The sequence below is a fragment of the Gossypium raimondii genome, chromosome 2 (genome assembly GCF_025698545.1).
Source record: "Gossypium raimondii isolate GPD5lz chromosome 2, ASM2569854v1, whole genome shotgun sequence".
NCBI lineage: Eukaryota > Viridiplantae > Streptophyta > Magnoliopsida > Malvales > Malvaceae > Gossypium > Gossypium raimondii.
Genome location: NC_068566.1, coordinates 7,687,037 through 7,708,675, shown reverse-complemented (window position 1 = coordinate 7,708,675; position 21,639 = coordinate 7,687,037). Strand labels below are relative to the sequence as shown.

The 21,639-nt window shown below is 34.7% G+C and overlaps 2 protein-coding genes and 1 non-coding gene across 3 annotated transcripts; 1 reads left to right on the top strand and 2 right to left on the bottom strand.

Moving 5' to 3' along the window:
• On the bottom strand, positions 1–1,230 carry LOC128034623 (uncharacterized). The gene is made up of 2 exons (XM_052623314.1): positions 965–1,230; positions 1–867 (listed from the first exon to the last, which is right to left on the bottom strand). Exon 2 carries the CDS (start codon positions 725–727, stop codon positions 41–43), a length of 687 nt encoding a protein of 228 aa, XP_052479274.1. The 5' UTR covers positions 728–867; positions 965–1,230; the 3' UTR covers positions 1–40.
• A 2,837-nt stretch (positions 1,231–4,067) lies between these two features.
• On the bottom strand, positions 4,068–5,235 carry LOC105787923 (protein SRC2 homolog). The gene has a single exon (XM_012614528.2). It carries the CDS (start codon positions 5,200–5,202, stop codon positions 4,219–4,221), a length of 984 nt encoding a protein of 327 aa, XP_012469982.1. The 5' UTR covers positions 5,203–5,235; the 3' UTR covers positions 4,068–4,218.
• Positions 5,236–21,036: 15,801 nt separating this feature from the next.
• LOC128039338 (small nucleolar RNA R71) lies at positions 21,037–21,142 on the top strand. The gene has a single exon (XR_008193842.1). It is a non-coding gene; the product is annotated as a small nucleolar RNA R71 (small nucleolar RNA).
• Positions 21,143–21,639: the final 497 nt, after the last annotated feature.

The window sequence follows — 21,639 nt, the reverse complement described above, 5'->3', positions numbered from 1 at the left end:
ATTAATAATTGAATAAAATATATTTTTTTTAAAATTACATTCAACTATTGTGATTAGGGCATGATCGACTTGTATGGCATGGGTTCCTACACCATCCGCACAACTTCTGTTGACTGGCTGTTTCTCGGATATCCATATTGTTCCGTATTCTAGTGGAGCAAGGTCGATCCTTTGGTTTGCGATGCAATTCTCTATCCGATAACAGCTTAAAAGGAGCAAGAGATACGGACAACCACTTACGTTCATCTGGGACATGTGGGAAAACGTGTCTCCATACGTTGTACATGTTTTCTAATTTGTACACTTCGTCCACATAACTCATCGGATCCAGACGGAGTTTCTGACAAGCTGCAATAACATGAGCGCATGGATAACGAAGTGCATCAAACTTCCCACAGTCACAAGTCCTGTTTCGCAAGTGTACACGATATTGCCCGCCAACAACACCTTGGTGCGGTCTGTCAAACTCCGTCACACGAAACCATAAATTGTCTCGATCGTGACACACTGTGTGCATGATGTTTGCCCTCGCCTTCGCCTTGTTAATTTCTTGAACTACCTTACTGCACCATACATGGCCACATTGCATCTGGCCTGCATAACTTGCTACTCGCTTTGGAAATAGCGCCGCTAAACGAAAATATGTCTCTCGTATAACCGATGTTATCGGTAGATGGCGCGTTCCTTTAAGAACAGAATTTATGCATTCTGCCAGGTTCGACGTCATATGGCCATATCGTAGGCCTCCGTCGTATGCTTGTGACCACTATTCGAAACGTATGTTACAAAGGTAGTCCGCCCCTTCTCCGTTTTGGGATCGTAAAATTGCCAACATCTCATGAAAACGATCTTTATTTATTTCATACCCTGGGAATATAAGATCATAGCGAATATTTTATACCACTTCTACCAATAAAACTAATTCAAATTGACAAACGAAATAATACAGTTATAGACTAAATACCCATGTTGGTCACTTGTCGTCGTTCGCTCTTAGATGGATATTGCCTGTAGTAGTTCGAAGCAACGTGTCTTAGGCAATATCTATGGTGTGTGCGCTGCCACAAGCTTCTCTCTCGATCAAATGCAGCTAGTATACCGGCGCCCCGGTCTCAAATAACACAGATATCAGGTTGGGGGCACACATGCCTCTTTAACCTAGAGAGAAAGAAATCTCAGTCATCAAACGACTCCCCCGGTGTTATTGCAAATGCAATTGGAAAAATTCTCCCACCGAGTCTGTACATCGCAACCAATAGCCGATGAGTATACCTACCGAACATGAAGGTACCGTCAATTTGTACCAACGGCTTGTAGTATGGAAATGCGTCTCGGTATTGCTTAAAGGTCCAAAACAGGCATTTGAACACTTGGCATCCACGTATCAATCGGCCGTTGTAGTACGCATGTTCCGTTTCAAGGTCTGTGATGGCACCTGGGACGTATCTCTCTAGCACCTGACACCACTGCCATATTTCATTATATGAGGCATCCCACCCACTATGCATCTTCTCCAACACCTTTTGCTTAGCTATCAAAGCCTTGCAGTAAGAGGGCGTGTACCCCATTTGGCTACGGATATTGGCAATTAACAGCGGCACTGAAGTTCTAGGATCTGTTTTTATCGTGGGCAGTATCAAGCTAGCTAACATAGCTGAATCCATTTTGGGATGATCTTGTGAAACACCTACAGAAGGAGTACATTAAATAATGCAACATTGCAAAATAAAAGTATTATTCAGATACATTCAATACTGTACCTGCAGCACATGTATGTGGACCTTTGTACTTTTTTATCTCCCACAAACCCTGTCCTTTTCCTTAATAAGGCGTAGGTTTTCCATGAACATGTGTCGTCTTGCACCGCACACTTCGCCTCAAACTTATCAGATTTTGATTTAACGACGTGGTAATTAACGCCGTTTTTTATGCTATGCTGTTTCAAAGCACCAATAAAACTATCCTTGTTGGTAAACTGATTACCAACTTCAAGTTCACCGAAATCTACCCCCGAACTTGTACTATCGCGCAACCGGTGTGGTAGATCTAGAAACTTTAACGTATCATCTGCAGACAGATCGACATTATGCATGTAGGCTGAAGGTGAGTATGCTCTGAATCGTGGATTTTCTTTATCATCTGAACTCCTTTCAGCATCTTCACCTTCTGTTGGAATAGGCTCCGATTCAGAAAATAAGCCAACTTCTGCACCATCCTGCCCGGCTCTCGAGGTGGATCCATATCAGAATCATCTTCTAACCCACAATCATCTGTAACGTACGACGTCCCCTCACCGGTTGACGTCGTAGGTAGTACGTCATCCCTTCTTTTGGGCATTTGATAACGCCCCTAATTAGATGTAGATTACCATCCACTAGAACTTGATGCCGTTCCCCAATACGTATTTCCAGCATCAAACGTCGAGCCACCGACGTACATGTCTCATCCACTGACAGAGTGTCTTACGGGGGATGTGCATTCGACACCGCTACCGAACATGGGCTGTTCCGTATTTTGTAACCCGCTAACCGAGTGTCGGCCAGGGGTCGTGTATACATCTCGAACACCGGACGGAAGTACATTAGTTGGCGACGTAAATTGTACATATAACTCAATATAAGTTGCTCCACTAGCAAGATGAGTCTGCACCATTGCCTCCAAGCTACAAGCACCTTTTATGTCGAACGAGTCATATGTCACCGGATCAACACAAGGACAAAATCGATACGTGATTGACAGAACTTTTATTGGCGTCGTTCCGAAGATTTTACGCCTAATTCTTTTACGAAGTTCTGTCAAATCTATGTTCTGGTTAAATGACAGCCGCACCGTATTCTCCGACAAAAAAACAACACCATTCTCGGTGTGGCAAACCTCACCATCGTAGTAAATAACAGCACTAATACGTTCACTCATTTTGAAACTCTAACTTTCTTAGCCTCTCTAAATTGTTTCGCTATGACTTATGCATTCTAAGAACATTTTCTGCCTAATTTATAGCCTCATTAAACTTACTATCAGTAGCAAAATCGCGTCCACGAGGGCGTGATTTCACAATTTCTTCTCAAATAGCATCCTGGTAGAAGCAATTTTATACTATTTGCTCAGAAACGTCAAAAAAAATTTCTTACATGACCTACTGTAGCAAAATCGCGTCCACGAGAGCGCGATTTCACAATTTCTTCTCAAATAGCATCCTGGTAGAAGCGATTTTATACTATTTGCTCAGAAACGTTAACTTGAAATAATTTATTCTGGGACCTAAAAACCCTAAAAAGCCTGAACCCTAAACCCTAAAAGTCAAAAAAACCAAACTTGGAAAAAAACGTGAAAATCGCGTCCCCCGTAACGCGCTATGTGGCGTCAGGACATCGCTTCCACGTCAGCGCGACTTGCTGACATGGAAGGAAGTCGCTCCCTAAAGGATGCGATTTCCTTCCAAGTCGACAAGTCGCTACCGACGTGGACGCGATTTCGGGGAAAATGGACCAATCCGGTAAATAATCAAAAAATGGGCCCATTTCGGTAAATTTTGAAAAAAAAGGCTTTTATTGGTAATTTGCCCGTCATTTCTCTAGGTTTGAAGTACAAAAATGTTTCACAACTCACCTCAGAGGTAGAGGTAGAACTGGGTTTAATATCCCATCCGATACTAATTCAATTTAAATAATAAAAAGTATTTTTAATTTAAATTTAATTATAAAATATATAAATTATTTTTTAAAATATCTTTTTAAAAATTAAATAAATTTTTTGGGTGAATCAAATTAAGTTGGCCCGAAAATGGACTCGGACATGATTTTTTTTTCTTAGAATAGAGTCTTGACCCGGTTAATGAACAACTCTAGGTAGAAACTGAATCAAAGGGGCCTTAATTATAAAATTATTAAAATAATTCAATATACAAATTAAATTATATTTTTATGAAAATATTTTTGCTTTTTTATATAAAATTATTGTAAGTAATAATCAAAACATAAATTGATTTTTTTTAATTTTTAAAAATGTATTTATTAATTTTTTTTTCATAAATCTAGTTACTTAACAGCAAGTACATAAATTTACAATTTTTGATAGTTAAATACACAATTTTATCATTCATCAGCAAATAATAATAATAATAATAATAATAATAATACATGGCAACTCAAAAACATTTGCTAAAAATTAACCTCACCAACCATTCCCAGAAGATGCATGGTAATTTCCTTCCACACTCTATTCCTGCCAACCACTCGGCCAAGTCTCCAACGGTACGTCAGCAGAGCCGAGCTGCGTCCCATCAGGTGCACAATAACCAGGACCACCCACATAAGGGGTGAGACCCCATATATTGGACCCTGGTGGAGGAGGTGGGTGGCGGTAATAATAAGGTCCGCCATATGCCGTGGCTGCGGGGGGTGGGGGAGGATATGGCAGAGGCGGAGGCGGAGGCGGAGGCGGGGGCGGCGGAGGTAGCTCATAGTAACCATTTTGTGGCAGAAAATAATTAGTTTCTTGGATCAGATTCAGATGCTGACTTCCAGACGATGTAGGGTGAAGCTGATGAGGTCCCTGCACCAACATATCTTCTAAATCTAGAACTGGATAATGGGCTTTCGGCGATTCGCTCTCAACTTCCAATGAAGGCTCAGGCGCAGGGGAGTGATGATAAAATAGGGGATAGCCAGTTATCAGGCTCGCCGGGGTTTCCACCTTTGAACCCTCATCCTTCCCAATATTCACCACCTTAAAAGAGAAATTCAACTCTCCATTTGCTTTGCCATCCGTAGTCCGTACCTGGTAAGTCACAAATCTAACAACTCCATTATTAGACTCTTGGATCAGATCCAGTAAAGGAACCACAACTTCCCCGATTGTTTTGTCCCCAAACATGGCTCCTTCGTGGCGCAGATCAAAGTGAACAAATATTTTATCGCAATCCCGAAACAAGTCGTCGCTAACTTCAAACCGTATCGTATGGTTCCACTCGGGATTTCCATCGCCTTCTCTGTCAGTCGGTGTCCTCTTAAGCTGTTTCCGATCTGTTTTCTTGTCATCATCACCCGCAATGTAAACAAAGGCATAGACTGAGAGCTTCTGGAAGAAGTTGAATGCTTTAAGAGACTTGCAAGAAATTACTCTTAGTTCTATGAAGCCACCGGTGGATTCCATGAAATATAAAGCAAAGAAAAAAATATTCTGATATACTTGGGACAACATTTACAAATTATTCATCATTAAATTGCTGGGAGGGTGGGCGGGGGGGGGGGGGTTTGGGCCTGAAAGTAACACTTGAATAAAATGCCTAATAGCTGAAAAATCTTAACGCTTAAGCCAATTTCGCAAAAATACAAATTCTGAAAGGAATGCAATCGACCAGCCCATAAAGTCTGCTGAGAGAGCTTGGATCTAGGGATGTTATTATCTTTCTTTTTCTTTTTCTTTTTTTCATACTTTTGAATTTTGTATTTAATCTAAGGCGTTTTGGAAAATATTTTTATCTTTTGTTTTTATTTTTTAATGCTTTTATGTGTTTTTAAGCGCGAGAATAAAGTAATTATGCGGATAATTATAAATAATTATATTCAATCCAATTACATTATTTAAATTTAAAAATTATTTTATTCAATAATAATTGTATTTCAATTTTAAGACATATATTTATTTTTCAAAATAAAATGATATGTTATAGGGAATACTAGAATAATTAGATAAATGACTTAAAAAAGTTAAAAAGACCCTTAATAAAAAAATTAATTGACCCCTTAATAATAATAATAATAATAATAATAATAATAATAATAATAATGATAATAAACTCAATCAACTAAATCCTTCCATTAGCAGGAACCATTAGTTGACAGGTTTGACCGTTAACGGCTCTGACATAACTAATAACAACCACCTAGAGATGACATGTGTTATGCCATATCAGCAAAAATTTTAAAATAAATTTAAAATAATTTAAAATAATTAATAAAAATATATTAATTAAATGAACCTAGGCACAAGGTTGTTCAGGTTAATTTGAATTTAGACAAACAATTGCCTAGATTCATTCAGACAGTGCAAAAATATAAAAATAAAAATTATAAAATATAAAATATAAAATATGAAAAATTCAAAAAATGTATTCATAATTTATAAAAAAGTTAAGAATTAATACAAATGCATCTAGAATGAACTTGAACAACCATTTGTTTTATTCATTTTCAGAGTACAAAACTATAAAACCTTAAATTTTATAAAATATTAATAATTCTAAAATATATAAAAATAATAAAATTATAAAATTATTTCACTATTAAATATAGTAAAACTTAAATTATACTTTTATGTCAGTATTATCAAGAAATATTTAAAAATATTTTGTATGTGTTTAATTTTTTCATATTTGAATTTTTATGTCAATAATTTTTTAATTTTTTTCATACTTAATTTTAGAATATTTATATTTTTAAAATAATTATTAATATTTTATAATTTCTAATTTTTAATATTTTGCATTCCTCTAGAATGAATTTAGATAAATGGTTGTCCATATTCTAATGAATCTAGACAATCATTTATCCAAATTCATTCCATATGTAATTTTTATTAATTTATTTTAAATAATATATATTTTAAATTTTTCTTGACGTGACATGCCACATCAACATCCTTCCACGTGGCATGCCATGTATCATTTACTAGTGGATGTCGTCAGTCATGTCAGTGATGTTAACGATCAAATCAATAAACTGACGATTTTTGTTAACAGGAGGGCCTAGTGATTGGTGTTTTTTTTTTTCATTAAGAGCTCAATAGGGTGCACTTTTTTTTAAAGGCTCAGTTGATTTTTATTTATTTTTACTAAGGGCCTTTTTGGCCCTTAAGCTTAGCTAAAATTGCATAAGATATTTATTTTTCTTTTCTTTTCTTTTCTTTTTTTTGTAAATTTGACTCATAATTGAATTGTAAAAAACTTTATTGAACTAACATATTATATCAATTATTTGATTTTGGGTTTTGTTATTTGTTATTTGTTTAGATAATTTTTTCTCAAGTATTATTGATATTTTTATAATAATTAATATTTTTTCAAAATTTAAAGTTATGTACTTATGTATTTACAATTTATACTATCAAACATAATATATGGAATTACAATGTAATTACAATCTATCAATCAAACATGTTTAGAGAATTAGAATTCCTTATAATTAGAAGAGGATGTAGTTACTATCCTCATAGTTACACTGTCATCCAATTACTTTGTGGTGTCCAAACACACCCTAATTATCAAACTTTACCAAACATTTAAGGATTGAAAGGTTGAGGTGAAGGTCACGTCCTTCTAACCTTGATGAGTGCTCTTTGGACACCTGCAAAGAAGAGGCAACCATGAGGAGGGCATTGGAGGTTGTCCTCTAAGGCACACTCTAATGGTTTAGTCATGTTGTGTGAATAGAGTAAAGAGAGTAATTTATTGTACTCGAAAACCACACTAGGTTCAGTTCCCAGGAAAGATTGGAGGGGTCACAGACGATCCCGCTGGAAACTCAACATTTTAAACAAAATCTCCCTCCAATGTAATTTACTATCACAATATATCACTACAAATGTACCCTACAAAATATTGAAAGAAAAACAATAACAACATCGGAGTTTTAACGAGGTTCGACAAATTACACCTACATCTTCAGACAGTACCAAATATGTTAGAGTTGTGTGACCCAAATTCTAAGAGATTTCTTGTAAGTCAAATTAAACAAAATATATTTTCTTTCTAGAAGATTTAGTATTTATTAGTATAATATATTTAACATTTATTAGCATAGTTTATTTGACCTACTAATTTAGCCTATAAATAGGTTCTTTTACAACCTTAGAAAATACACCCATTAGAGATTAGAACTCATAACACATTTAGAGAATTTTGTGTTTACGTTTTGAGGGTTCTTTATTTTCGGGTTTTCGGGGTACTCTTCTTTTGTACTCTTCGTTCTTTTGCCATTATAGTAAAATTATCTTTTCTCTTGGTTTTTTATCCTCTTTGGAAGAGTTTTTCCACGTTAAATTTGTGTGTTCAATTTCTCAATTTATTCCGCTATTTTTTTACTTGTTTCTTAATCGGGTCAATCCTAACAAAATATATTTCACTACAAAAGATACAAGTGAAAATTACAAATAGGAAAAGAGAAAAATTTCCTAATAAAAAAATTGGCAAATTTTGGAATGATTTAAAGGTGGAGAGACCACCTCTATTTATAGTAGTACAAGCACTCTACCACCTTATCAAATTTCCACATCATCAATCTCCTTGCAAGAAAACATTTGATAGTGCCTTCAAAATTCAATCTTCAAGTTTTAACATTGATCAATTCCCAGAGTCTCTTGTACAAAATGATACCAGACATCAATGTGCTTCGTCCTTGCATGATAAACTTGATTCTTTTGCCAACTAAATAGCACGATGATTATCGCAATATACTTTAAGACACTTCTATTTAAATTCCAGTTCACCAAGCAACCCTTGAAGCTAAATTGCCTATTTTACAGCCTCTGTGATTTCCTTATACTCCGCTTCTATAATAGATAAGGTAATTGTTGACTATAAAGTAAACTTCCAACTAATAGGCGCCTTTGCAAGATTAAACACATAACCAGTAGTTGACCATTGTTTATCCACATCACTAGCATGGTTTGAATCATAATATCCAACCACACCCTGATTAACTTCCTACTCAAAATAATCCAATATCCATCGTATTATGGATATACCGCAAAATCCATTTAACAGCTTGTAATTCTCCTTTCCTGGATCATGCATATACTTCCTCACAACCTTAACTGCTTTTCCAACAACCTTGAATCCTTCTGGCTGAGTCATATAGATTTCCTCTTCCAAGTCTCCATGTAAAAAAGTAATTTTTACATCCAACTAAACTAGTTCCAAATCCAACAATGCCACCAAAGCCATTAAAATTCTAATGGAAGAATGTTTCACAACTGGAGAAAACACATCATTGTAATTAATTACCTCCTTTTGGGCATAACCTTTCACCACCAATCTTGCTTTGTAGCGCACCTTATCTTGGCCAGGAAATCCTTCTTTCTTTGCAAACACCCACTTGCACCTAATTGTCTTCTTTCCCTTCAGCAGACTAGCTAGCTTCCAAGTCTGATTATTATGAAGGGATTGCATTTCTTAATTCATGGCAATCCTCCACTTTTCTTCTTCAGAACTATGAGTTGTTTCATCAAAAGTAATAGGAATGTCATCAGCTACAATTGGTAATACGTATTCCACCATATCAGCAAAGAGAGCATGCTTTCTAATTATTCTCATTGGTTTATTAGTTGCAATTGATTCAAGTTGCTATAGAAGTTCGTGGGTCTAAACCTCCTCTTCACTAAATCCTCCCTATTAGAGTCTACTTCTACCATAGCAGAATCTTTAACTTCTCCATTTGCTGGAATCATCACTTTTTCAAACTTCACCTACTTATGAGTATCATCTGATTGCTCCTTTTGCACCTTTGAAAACATGGTAGATTCATCAAAGATGACATCCCTGTTAAAGATAATCTTCTTCGTTTTTGGACAACAGAGGTGAAAACCCTTATGCTAGAAGGGATCCCTAAGAACATTATTTTCTTAGCTCTTGGATCCAACTTCGATTTCTTAACATGATAGTATGCAGCGGGACCAAACACATGTAATAAATCATAATTTGTAGCAGGCTTCCTAGTCCAATTCTCTAATGGTTTTTCCCTTTAATTGCGGTAGATGGTAGGCGATTAATGAGATTGCATGTATGCGTTATAGCCTCAGCCCAAAACTCTCTACCCAATCTAGCATTGGATAGCATACATCAAGCTTTCTCCAGTAATGTTCAATTCATTCGTTCTACCACCCCATTCTGTTACGATGTATGTAACACCCTATACCCGACTCGGTCATCGATCCCGGATACTAGGACACCACACCACTGTCTCACATCATGTTCATATCAAATCGTCATGTTATTACACATGCATCTTTTTTATATATATTTATTAACATAGTATTCACATGAATTGCCAATCATACATTTACTTTTTATCGATAAAACGTGTCAGCATTCGTTCAATAAACATAAAATAAGTACTAAACTTACATTAGGAACACTTAGCAAAATTTCTTAAAATTTTTATGTAGGTATCAATACTGAAAATAAGGTGTCGATAATTCTCTCAAGTGGTATCGATATCGCTTGGAAAATCGATACCAAACTAGCATTTTGTTTTTCGTTTTAAAAGACTAACTATCGAAAAATATCGGTACTACTGAACAAGTATTGATAATTTCACCCCAAGTAACAATACTCGTGATAAAATATCGATACCAACTAGCAAAATTGACTTCCTGCACTTCAAAAATTTCAGAGGTATCATTTTAAAAACCCAAATATCGATACCTCTGTTCCAGACCTTAAAACCACAACATATATCAGCACATAAATCATACCAAAATAGTTCTAAACGTCATGCATCAATTACCTCACAAAATAAACACCAAAATGTCCCAAATAGCAATCCCAAACATCATATTCTAAGCCCACAAATCATCAAGATTAACATGCATGGAATCAATTAAAGATCATAGCAAAACTGACATAAAATCTACCAAATTGCCTTTTATTCCCAAGAACAAAAATAAGCAAATAACACCTCCTAATAGTAACTAAAAGTTTAGCTTGGATCACCCTTCGACCACACCGCTCACAATGACACTACTTGTCTGCAATGGATAAAAAGGAGTGGGTGATGTAACACCCCTAACCCGTATCCGTCACCGGAATAGGGTTACGGAGCATTACCGTGCAAACAAAATAGTAAACCTTTCAATTCATACATCAATGTAAACTTAGTTTAATTACATTCAATTACATTCATAACATCTCTTAATCGAACCCTCGAGGCCCTAAAAATACTTTAGAAACAATCCGAGACTAAATTAGAAACATATGGAAAGTTTAAGTAAAATTAGAAAAATTTAGACTGCAGAGGTCACACGGCTGAGACACACACTCGTGTCTTAGGCCATGTAACCTTCGAAATAGGGACACATGATCGTGTTCCGGCCCATGCTCTCACCTGTTTAATTCTTTGAGTAAAATTTAGACTTGCATGCTTTTAAACCTACATGGGACACACGGTCGTGTGTCACACACGGTTGAGTCACACACCCGTGTCTCAGACTATGTGGACCCAAAATGAACCTTAAACAAAAATTTTAACATTTCAAGCTTACTTAAACCTTAAGAAACTCAAATACCAACCAAAATACCTATTAAAAATGTCATTAATCAAGCCAAAAACATACCAAAATTAACCTATTAAGTGCCTAACCAATCTGCCGTCGTTGGTACCACAAGTATATACAATTGTACATCAAAATAAAACCTCAAACACAACTTATCAATTCATTAAATCAACACTTAACCAATGTACCTTTCATAGGTACCTTAAATACAAATATCATTAACACATACCATTTCTATTTGCTTTGAAACATCTACCTCATTCACATACATTATATAATATGGAAATTTACATATAATATCATACTTAGCATTTTACTTATTCCAAAACATTAGTAATAACTACACAAAAGCCTATTACATGCCATATAAATCGAATCAAACATTCCAAAAACTACCGAAATAAGCTAGATAGTGTGACTTGAGTACCGATCCGATCGTCCAACCTTCCGGGTATCTACAAGAACATTAAACAACACAAGTAAGCTCAATGAAGCTTAGTAAGTTCAACGTATTAAAACGATAAATCTTACCGAAGTAAATACAACAATTCCAAAAATAAGCATTCAACCACGAAGGTTTCCTGTCATCTACAATCTCAACCGATAAATCACATATATATTCAATTTAATACTCAATGTATAGCAAACCCATCAAATTCTTTAAACAAAATTACCTTACTGAGATTTTCAATTCGAAGAATGACTTACGGATATGAGTTCATCATCAGTCTAACCAAAACACACCAGATGCTTACACGAGCCAATCCCTCCGAAAAACACCAATGCTTATAAGAGCTAGTCTAACCAAAACACACCAATACTTATAAGAGCTAGCCCCTCCAAAACACACCAAATAAAGAGTATAACACTAGAGTTCGCAACAAATGCTGCACCTCAGTTTACTTGAGTAATATATATATACATCACTCCATAACCATCTCCACTCCAATCCCCATAACACACCTTATCACAATTGTACTCTATCCCGCGTTCAATCCAACCCGATCATCAAATTCAATAACATATCTCAAATAATCATTCATTTTCAACAATTTAATATATATTATACCATTATACTATTCAACAATTCATTTAGATATTAAATTTTAAATCGTACGAAGTTTCCTTGACTGAATTATAGTAGTTGTAGAAGTTAAGGGACTATTCCGTAATTTTTCTTTTTCCACAAGTATCTATGGGATCTTGATCTAAATATAAAAGTTCTCAATTATTTGCTTACATTTCACATTCCAATCCATTTTACAATTAATATCCTTTTATTTTTAAAATTTATACAATTACCCTAAACTTTTACAATTTTGCAATTTAGTCCCTTAACTTTGAAATTCATCAAATTAACCATTTTCTCAAATCAAAATTCTACTCAAATATACTAGGCCTTCAATCATCCCTAATTAACATTAAATTCACTATTGAACCCTAAAATTTTTTCATCTTTACAATTTAACCCTAAAATCAAAATCTAACAAAATTTATTTTACAAAATCATCAAACAACACAATCAAAACTCCAAATACATGATATTCATCAAAAAAATTCAATATTCATCAATGAAAACTTCCAAAATTTTTAACAAATTCAAAAACGAGGGTACGAGATAGCTAGACCTAGTTGCAATGATCTCAAAAACATAAAAATTACAAGAAATAGAATTAAAACAGACTTACATGCAAGGTTCCTATGATAGCCGAATATTAAGCTTCAAAAATGGTGAAATGCTTTAGGTCTTCGATGGAACATCCATAAAGATGATAATGATTTTGGTTTTATTTTATTAAACTTTATTTACTAAATTACATAATCACCCTTAGTTAAAACCTTATAAAATCACAATTTAAAAGCCTATTATGGTCCATTAATATCCAAATGGACTAATTATTATTTAAGTCCATTTTCATTTCATATTTAAACTATGAAATCAATGGAAATTCAAGATTTACTAATATTTGCACCTTTTTAAGTTTAGTCATTTTTCCTAAATTAACTATCTAAACATTAAAATTTCTTAACCAAAATTTAATACAACTCTAATGACTCTATAAATATTCTAAAAAGAATATTTATGAGTTGATGCGATAGAAATTTATGGTCTAGAACCACTATTCCGTCACCACTGAAAATCAGGCTATTACAACTCTCCCCCTTAAGAAATTTTGTCCTCGAAATTGTTACCTAAGAACAGATTCGGATATTGTAGTTTCATCGATTCATTTGTTTCCCATGTAGCTTCTTCTGTACCATGATGATGCCACAAGATCTTTACTAACGGTTCTCATTTATTCCGCAATTCTTTTACTTGCTGAGCTAAAATTCTCACTGGTTCCTCCGAATACGTCAAATCTAGCTGTAGTTCAATCTCACTATGAGGAATCACATGCGAATGATCAGATTTGTACCGTCTTAGCATTAAAACGTAGAACACATTATGAATTTTCTCGAGTTCAGAGGGCAAAGCTAATTTGTAAGTTACAGGGCCGATTCTTTCAACAATCTCCTACGGTCTAATAAATCTCGGACTCAGCTTTCCTTTCCTGCCAAAACGTAACACTTTTTTCCACGGGGAGAGTTTTAGGAATACTCGATCATCAGCAGCAAATTCTATATCTTTTCCTTTTAGATCCGAATAAAATTTCTGACGATCAGGCGCAACTTTCAAGCAATCTCAAATAACCCGAACTTTGACTTCAGTTTCTCGAATCAAATCAATTCTCAACATTTTGGATTCACTCTATTCAGACCAATACAATGGTGTTTCACTTTCTTCTGTAGAGAGTTTCAAGTGGTGTCATTTTTATACTAGATTGATAACTATTATTATAAGCGAATTCAGCTAATAGTAAGTACTTTTCCCAACTACCTTCAAACTCGAGTATACAACATCTCAGCATATCTTCTAGAATCTGAATTAGTCATTCTAATTGCCTGTCAGTCTGAGGATGAAACACTATGCTGAAATTAGGATAAATGCCTAAAGCCTCGTAAAGTTTACTCCAAAATCTTGATGTAAATCTCGGATCATGATCAGAAATAATGGATGTTGGAACTCCGTGCAATCTCACAATCTCGGATACATATAATTCTGTTAATCTCTTAAGTGAGAAATTTGTTCGGACTGCCTAAAAGTGAAATTTTGTATCAAGTTAAAATATGTTTATGTGGCCATATCACATGCATGGGGTGGAACATGTGTAAGGAGGAAGTACTGGCAGTTTATCTACAATACTGGTAGCTTCTCTGCACCAGTTTATCTGCACTACTGGTGGCTTGACCACATTACAGGTTGTTTATTTACAATACTGAAAGCTTTTTTGCACTACTAGCAGTTTATCAGCATTACTGGTGACTCGACCACATTACTGAGAGCTTGTCTGCATTATTCGTGGTTTGTCCACAAACTGGAGTGTTTGAATGGACGAGTCCTGGGAACTTGATTTTGGAGTGTAACAGTGATGGGTGGATGTTTTAAAACAAATCTGCATAAGTGTTTTATAAAAATCACATTACCGTGATCATGTGCATAAGGAGAATTGATTATGTTGTATGATGATTATATGTTCATTGTTATTTAATTGTTGAATAGACTCACACTGGGCTTTAAAAGCTCACTACTTTAGTTTCATAACCTTTCAAGCAATACTCGGACTTAGGACTTAGATTCAACATTCAATGGAGCCTCTCGGATGGTTTTTAATAATAAGTTAATAAATTATTGAGATGTTATTTTTGGACTTTGGACATTGGACATTTTATTTGGGTGTTTCTTTATTTTACAACTATAAAACTGCCATGCATGCATGCAAACTGATGAGATTTTTAATATTTTACATTATCAGGTTTATCCAAATTATTTGTTATTTTACTCGATTTTAAACAAAATTATAACTCGCGATTTTCTAAGTATTTTGAAAGTCCATGCGAAAGATTTTTACCTAAAACTATTTTAAAAATAATTAAATTTCAAATTCCTTGTTTTAAATAACCTAAAAATGACATTACGATAAATCTTGTCTTTTTCAAATAATCATGTTTTAATAAGTATTTTTAAAAATAAAATCACTTAGTATTTAAATTTTAAAGTTTTCATAAAAACAATTGGAACCTAGTTATATTTAACAAGTAAATTATTTCCGAATGTTGTTAATGTAATTTCCGAGATTTCGCCATAGCATTTAGGTCTGATTTAGGGTGTTACAAAGTACATAAAAAATGTTTTAAAAAAAACCAGAAACATACCTGCTCCCTTTCTTGAAAACACCCTCCGTACAAAACAAATTATCAACAAAAATTAAACAAATACCCTTTCTATTGTTATTTGCATTTAAATAAAAAATAAAAAAACAAAATCTTAAGAAAAAAAATAGAAACATACATGTCTTTCTTTAAAACACACCATTTCTACAAAATCAAAAAACCAATAAAATCAACACAACCATTTGTAAAATAAACAAATCAATAACAAAAAAAAAAAATTCACATACAAACCTTTTACCTGCTTCTTTTTCTTCACCGTTCTATGAAAACCAAAACTCAATTTTTTTTCTTCAAACCACAAACGGTCCATACACACACACTCATATATATGTGTGTGTAGTGACATGGGTGGCAAGGTATGGAGGGAATAAAAGTGGCAGCAAAAAATATTTTTTGGGGGTGGTTTATGGACGACACTTGTATAGGTATTTTCCTCCTCTTTATCATTTTGGGCCACGAGCCCAATCTGTAATTATTTGAATAATTTGAACTGAACTAGAAAAATAAACTGATTAGTACTTGGGCTGAATTGACCCTCTTATTAAGCATAAACAAATAAAATTAAAATTTATTTTGGATTACTTAGAAATTTTATTCTTGGAAAATTACATTAAATCAATATCCAGGAAAGGTTGGAGCAGTCAATAATGGTCCCGCTTAAATTTTGATCTTCTTAGACAAAAATTAATTTAATGTTCTAATTTAAGAAAAATAATTTCTAAGTATGTCATTTATTAAAAATAAAAATATGAAAATCAAAGGTCTAATAAATTGAACAAGGTGTCAATTAACTCAATTTCACATCCATTGTTGTCGCACAATTCTATAGTTCCATATAGATAAAATTTTTGAATGATATAAGGCCCTTTCCATCGGGATTTGAGTTTTTTCGGAAATAATTTTAGCCTCTAATTGAACAACACTTTTTGTCCTTCTTTGAATTCTCGAGGTTGTATACAACTGCCATGCCGTCTCTTAATCTTTCTCTTTACACATCTTAGCATTCTCATACGAAAATAACCTCAACTCCTCAAGTTCATCAAGTTGTAACATTCTTCTCTCACCGGCTTACTTTAGATCCAAATTTAATTGTTTCAAGTCCTAGTGAGCTTTATTTTCCAACTCAAGCAGAAAACGACATGCCTTTCCAAAGACTAACCGATAAGGAGTTATTCCTAACGGTGTCCTAAAAGCAATTCAATAGACTCATAGAGCATCATCGAGCCTTCGAGACCAATCTTTTCTATTAGGTCGCACCACATTCTCAAGGATACCTTTGATCTCACGGTTCACCCGTTCAACTTGCCCATTTGACTGTGGATGATAGGCAGTGACAATTTTATATTTCACATCATACTTGTCAAGCAACCACTTAAGTCATTTATTTACAAAGTGAGATCCTTCATCTTTAATTATAGCTCTAGGAGTCCCAAACCGTGTAAATACATACTTATGTAGGAATCACATAACAACCTTAGCATCGTTTGTTAGGTATGCTTCAGCTTCAACCAACTTTGATACGTAATCCATATCTACTAAGATATACCTATTACTATAAGAAGAAGGAAACAAGCCTAGAAAATCAATGCCCCATACATCAAATAATTCTACCTCTAAAATATTTGTCAAGGGCATCTCATTCCTCTTTGATATGTTTTCAGTCCTTTGGCATCTATCACAAATTTTCACATATGCATACACATCCTAGAACACTTTAGGCCAAAAGAATCCTACTTGTAAAATCTAAGATATAGTGCAAAAACCACCAAAGTGTCCTCCATTTGGAGATGATTGACAGTGATACAAGATCTCATCAATTTCACTTCCAGCTACGTACTTCCTGATTATGTTATCTGTAAATTGTTTAAACAAAAACGGATCCTCCCAAAAATAATACCGACTATCGTGAAGGAATTTCTTCCTTTGTTGGTATATTGTTTCTCAAGTTATTATTCCACATGCTAAATAATTCGCATAATCAACAAACCAAGGTATTTCATGAATTCGGCTTACCTCAAAGAGATGCTCATCTGGAAAATTTTCATTAATTGGAAAAAGTGAATGAGTTACCTCGTTTTGTTCCAACGTCGATAAATGATCAGCTACTTAGTTTTCAACACTTTTTCTGTCTGGGATCTCAAGATCAAATTCTTGGAATAAAAGTATCCATCGAATCAGTCTTGGTCTAGCATCTTTCTTTGTGAGTAAGTATTTAATGGTTGCATGGTCGATAAATACTGTAACTTTGGTACCTATGAGATAAGAACGGAACTTGTCAGAAGAAAAAACTATAACAAAGAGTTTTTTTCAGTTACTGTGTGATTAAGTTGGGCTCCTATCAAAGTTTTACTTCCATAGTATATCGGATGAAACATTTAGTTTCTTCTTTGACCCATTACCGCTCCAACAGCAAAATCGCTTGCGTCACACATCAGGTCGAATGGTGCGTTCCAATCAGGCGTAACAATTATTGGGGATGAGACTAAACTTCCAAACATGCTTTAGTAAAATAAAAATGGTGTCTTTCTTTAAAAGTATACGCAAAGGTTTAGAAATTTCTGAAAAATATTTAATAAACCTTTGATAAAAACCTACATGGCCTACGAAACTTCAAACTCCTTTAACTCTGATTGGTAGTGGTAACTTTTCAATTACATTCACCTTTTTGTCAACTTCAATCTTGTTTCTGGAAATTTTGTGTCCTCAGACAATTCCCTCATTAACCATAAAGTGGCATTTCTCTCAGTTAATGACAAGATTTGTCTCCTCGCATCTCTTCAGTGCCTTAGCCAAATTCGTCAAACGAACATCGTAAGTGTTACCAAAAATAGAAAAGTCTTCCATGAAAACCTCAACAAAATTTGCAACCATATCAGTAAATATTGCCATCACACATCGCTAAAATGTGACAGGTGCATTACATAAACCGGAAGGCATTCGCCTAAAAGCAAATGTACCATACGAGCAAATAAAAGTCATTTATGTTGGTCTTCCGAGGCTACAACTATTTGGTTATATCCAGAATATTTATCAAAAAAGTAATAAAATTTGTTACCTGCCAGTCGGTCCAACATTTGATCCATAGAAGGCAACGAAAAATGATCATTGTCTAGAATCAATTTTCTGTAATCAATACAAATTCTCTAACCCGTGATCATCCTGGTCTGGAATACATCATTTTGTTCATTTTCAAAAATCGTGATTCCACCTTTCTTTGGTACACACTGTACCAGACCTACCCATGAACTATCTAAAAAGGGGTAGATAATTCCCACATCTAACCATTTGATAACTTCCTTTCAAACAAACCTTTTCATGATTGGATTGAGTCTTCTTTGTCCATCAATTCTACCTCTTTCGCCTTCCTCTAGGATAATCTTGTGTATACAAAAAGACAGTCTTATTCCTCGAATATCAGTTATGGTCCAACCAATCGCCTTTTTAAGTTTCTTTAAAACTTCGATCAGCCGCTCCTTTTGGTGTTCTGTTAGTTCTACTGAAACAATCACAGGAAAAGTAGAATAGTTACCCAAATAAATGTATTTCAAATGGCAAGGAAGTGACTTAAGTTCAAATTTATGTGGTTTTTTGATTGTCAACTTTGGTTGCGTGTATTCCCGAGCTTCCAACTCTAATGGTTCAAACCGAGTTGGTTGAACATAGTTCCTCAGATTGGCTTATATCAAAGCCATATTTTCATTACCTTCTTCATCTTTCAATGGTTCAGTCCCTAAGTTGCTCTCCAATGGGTTATTTACAAAATTATTCTCTCATTCCATAGAAATTAAGGTTTCTAACTCTTCCATCACTGAACATTCCTCTATTGGATTAGGAAATTTCACTACTTTTAGAACATTAAATGTTACCTAATTGTCTTGAACTCTCATCATGAGTTCACCTTTTTGCAAGTTTATTAATGTTATTCCCGTGGCTAAGAAAGGTCTCCTTAGGACGACCGGCACGTTCTTATCTGCTTCAAAATCTAAGACAACGAAATCAACAGGAAAAATAAACTTATCTATACGTACTAGAACATCCTCGATCTTTCCTTTTGGGTATGCTAAAGATCGATCTGCCAGTTGGAGTGTCACAGTCGTAGGTCTTACTTCACCTATTCCCAACATCTTAAAAATATATTTGGGCATCAAGTTGATGATTTCTCCTAAGTCGCACATAGCTTTACCACAGTAAGGTTCTCCAATATTATAGGGTATTATTAAGCTTCCAAGGTCCTTCAGTTTTGAAGGTAGCTTGTTTTGTAATAACGCACTGCACTCATTTGTTAAAGCTACAGTCTTGTATTCACTAAGTCTCTTTTTCTTGGACAGAATGTCCTTCATGAACTTGATATAGTTGAAAATTTGTTCTAAATCTTCCACCAATGGTATGTTGATGTGAAGTTGCTTTAGAACATCCAAAAACTTCTTGAATTGTACCTAATGATTCTGCTTATATGGTTAGAATTTTTGATGATATGAAGGTGATAGAACTTTGGGTTGGACTGGACAACATTTCTGAGGAGATAAATATGTATCTAAAGAATGTGTTAGCTTATCAGAATTCACTAGTTTATATTTTACCTCATCAAACTTTGGAAGTTCAAGTTCTTCTACTGTGGGAATTTTAACTGTTGGTTGACTTTCCTCCTTCTCAATAGGTTCATCTTCTATCACAACTTCCTTGTGTTCCACAGTCTTACCACTTCATAAAGTGACTACCTTGCAGTGTTACTTACCCAATTTTTTTGAATTTGCTGTATCACTCGGCAAGGCTCTTTGCGGTCTATTACGAAGCTCCGTAGCTAACTAACCAATTTGGTTCTCCAAAATTTTTCAGTGTTGCTGCTTGAATTTGGATTAAGGTGTCATTCTTCACCATGTATGCCTTCAACAAATTCTCCAAACCATTAGATGATTCAGCTTGTGGTGGTTTTGGAACTTGTTAATTAAACCCTTGAAGTTGACTTGGTCTATGTTGTATGTAGGTGTTGTTCAGTCCATTTCCTTAGTTATTCCAAGAAAAGTTTGGATGGTTTCTCCATGAAGGATTATAGAAGTTGGACTACGGTCCTTGTTCACTTCTATTTTGGTGTTGATTCCCTACGTAATAAACTGACTTCGTATTTGATGGACAATTCTTGAAAGAATGAATGCTGCCATAATATACGCAGGAAACAATATTGAATTGACTAGGTGATTGAGTTGCAACATGATTAAAACCATTTGTAGTAAACTGTTTCAACATTGAAGAGATAGATGATACTTGGACTGATAGTGAAGTGAAGGCATCTACTTAATGCGCTCCGGCTACTCGTCTTCTTGAAGTTGATTATTTTTTAGCCACTGGTAATTGTTATTGGCTATTCTCTCAATGATCTCATAAGCCTCATTATCAGACTTCGACAAGAGAGCACCATTCGTAGAAGTATCTAACACCAACCTTGTGTGTGCGTTGAGACCGTTATAAAATGTCTCTAACTGGATGAAATGTGGAATCCCGTAATGAGGGAACCTATAAAATAACTCCTTGAATATTTCCCACGCCTCATATTAGGATTCATCATCCATTTGCTAGAAAGTGGGGATCTTATTCCGTAACTAAGCATTTTTGCTAGGTGGAAAATACTTTACTAGAAAGCCTTTAGCTAACTCTTGCCAAGTAAATATTGAATGTGAGGGCAATGAATTGAGCCATGCTCATGCTCGATCTCGTAACAAGTATGAAAACAACTTCAACCTCAATGCGTCTTCAGCTACACCAACTATCTTGAAGGAATCGTTCACCTCCATAAATAATCAAAGGTGAAGGTGTGGATCTTCTGTGGGCATTCCACTAAATTGGCCTATGGTTTGAAGTATGTGAAACATCACTAGCTTCAATTCATACTAGTGTGCCTCGATCTTTGGTCTCCTAATTCCCGGATTAAGTTCATTATAAAGGGGCACAGCATACTGTATTATGGCTCGATCCCTATCATCTATAATAAGGATTGGATTGTGAACATTAGCGGCTCCATTTCCTTGAACATCATTTTGATTTCCAAGCTCTATTTCGACTTGTCTTTGGGCTATCCTTTCTCGTCTTCTTTGTCTAAAT

What these genes read in the sequence shown, in the direction of transcription:
- LOC128034623 (XM_052623314.1), bottom strand. Translation starts at nt 727, where the DNA reads ATGACGTCGAACCTGGCAGAATGCATAAATTCTGTTCTTAAAGGAACG.
- LOC105787923 (XM_012614528.2), bottom strand. Translation starts at nt 5,202, where the DNA reads ATGTTGTCCCAAGTATATCAGAATATTTTTTTCTTTGCTTTATATTTC.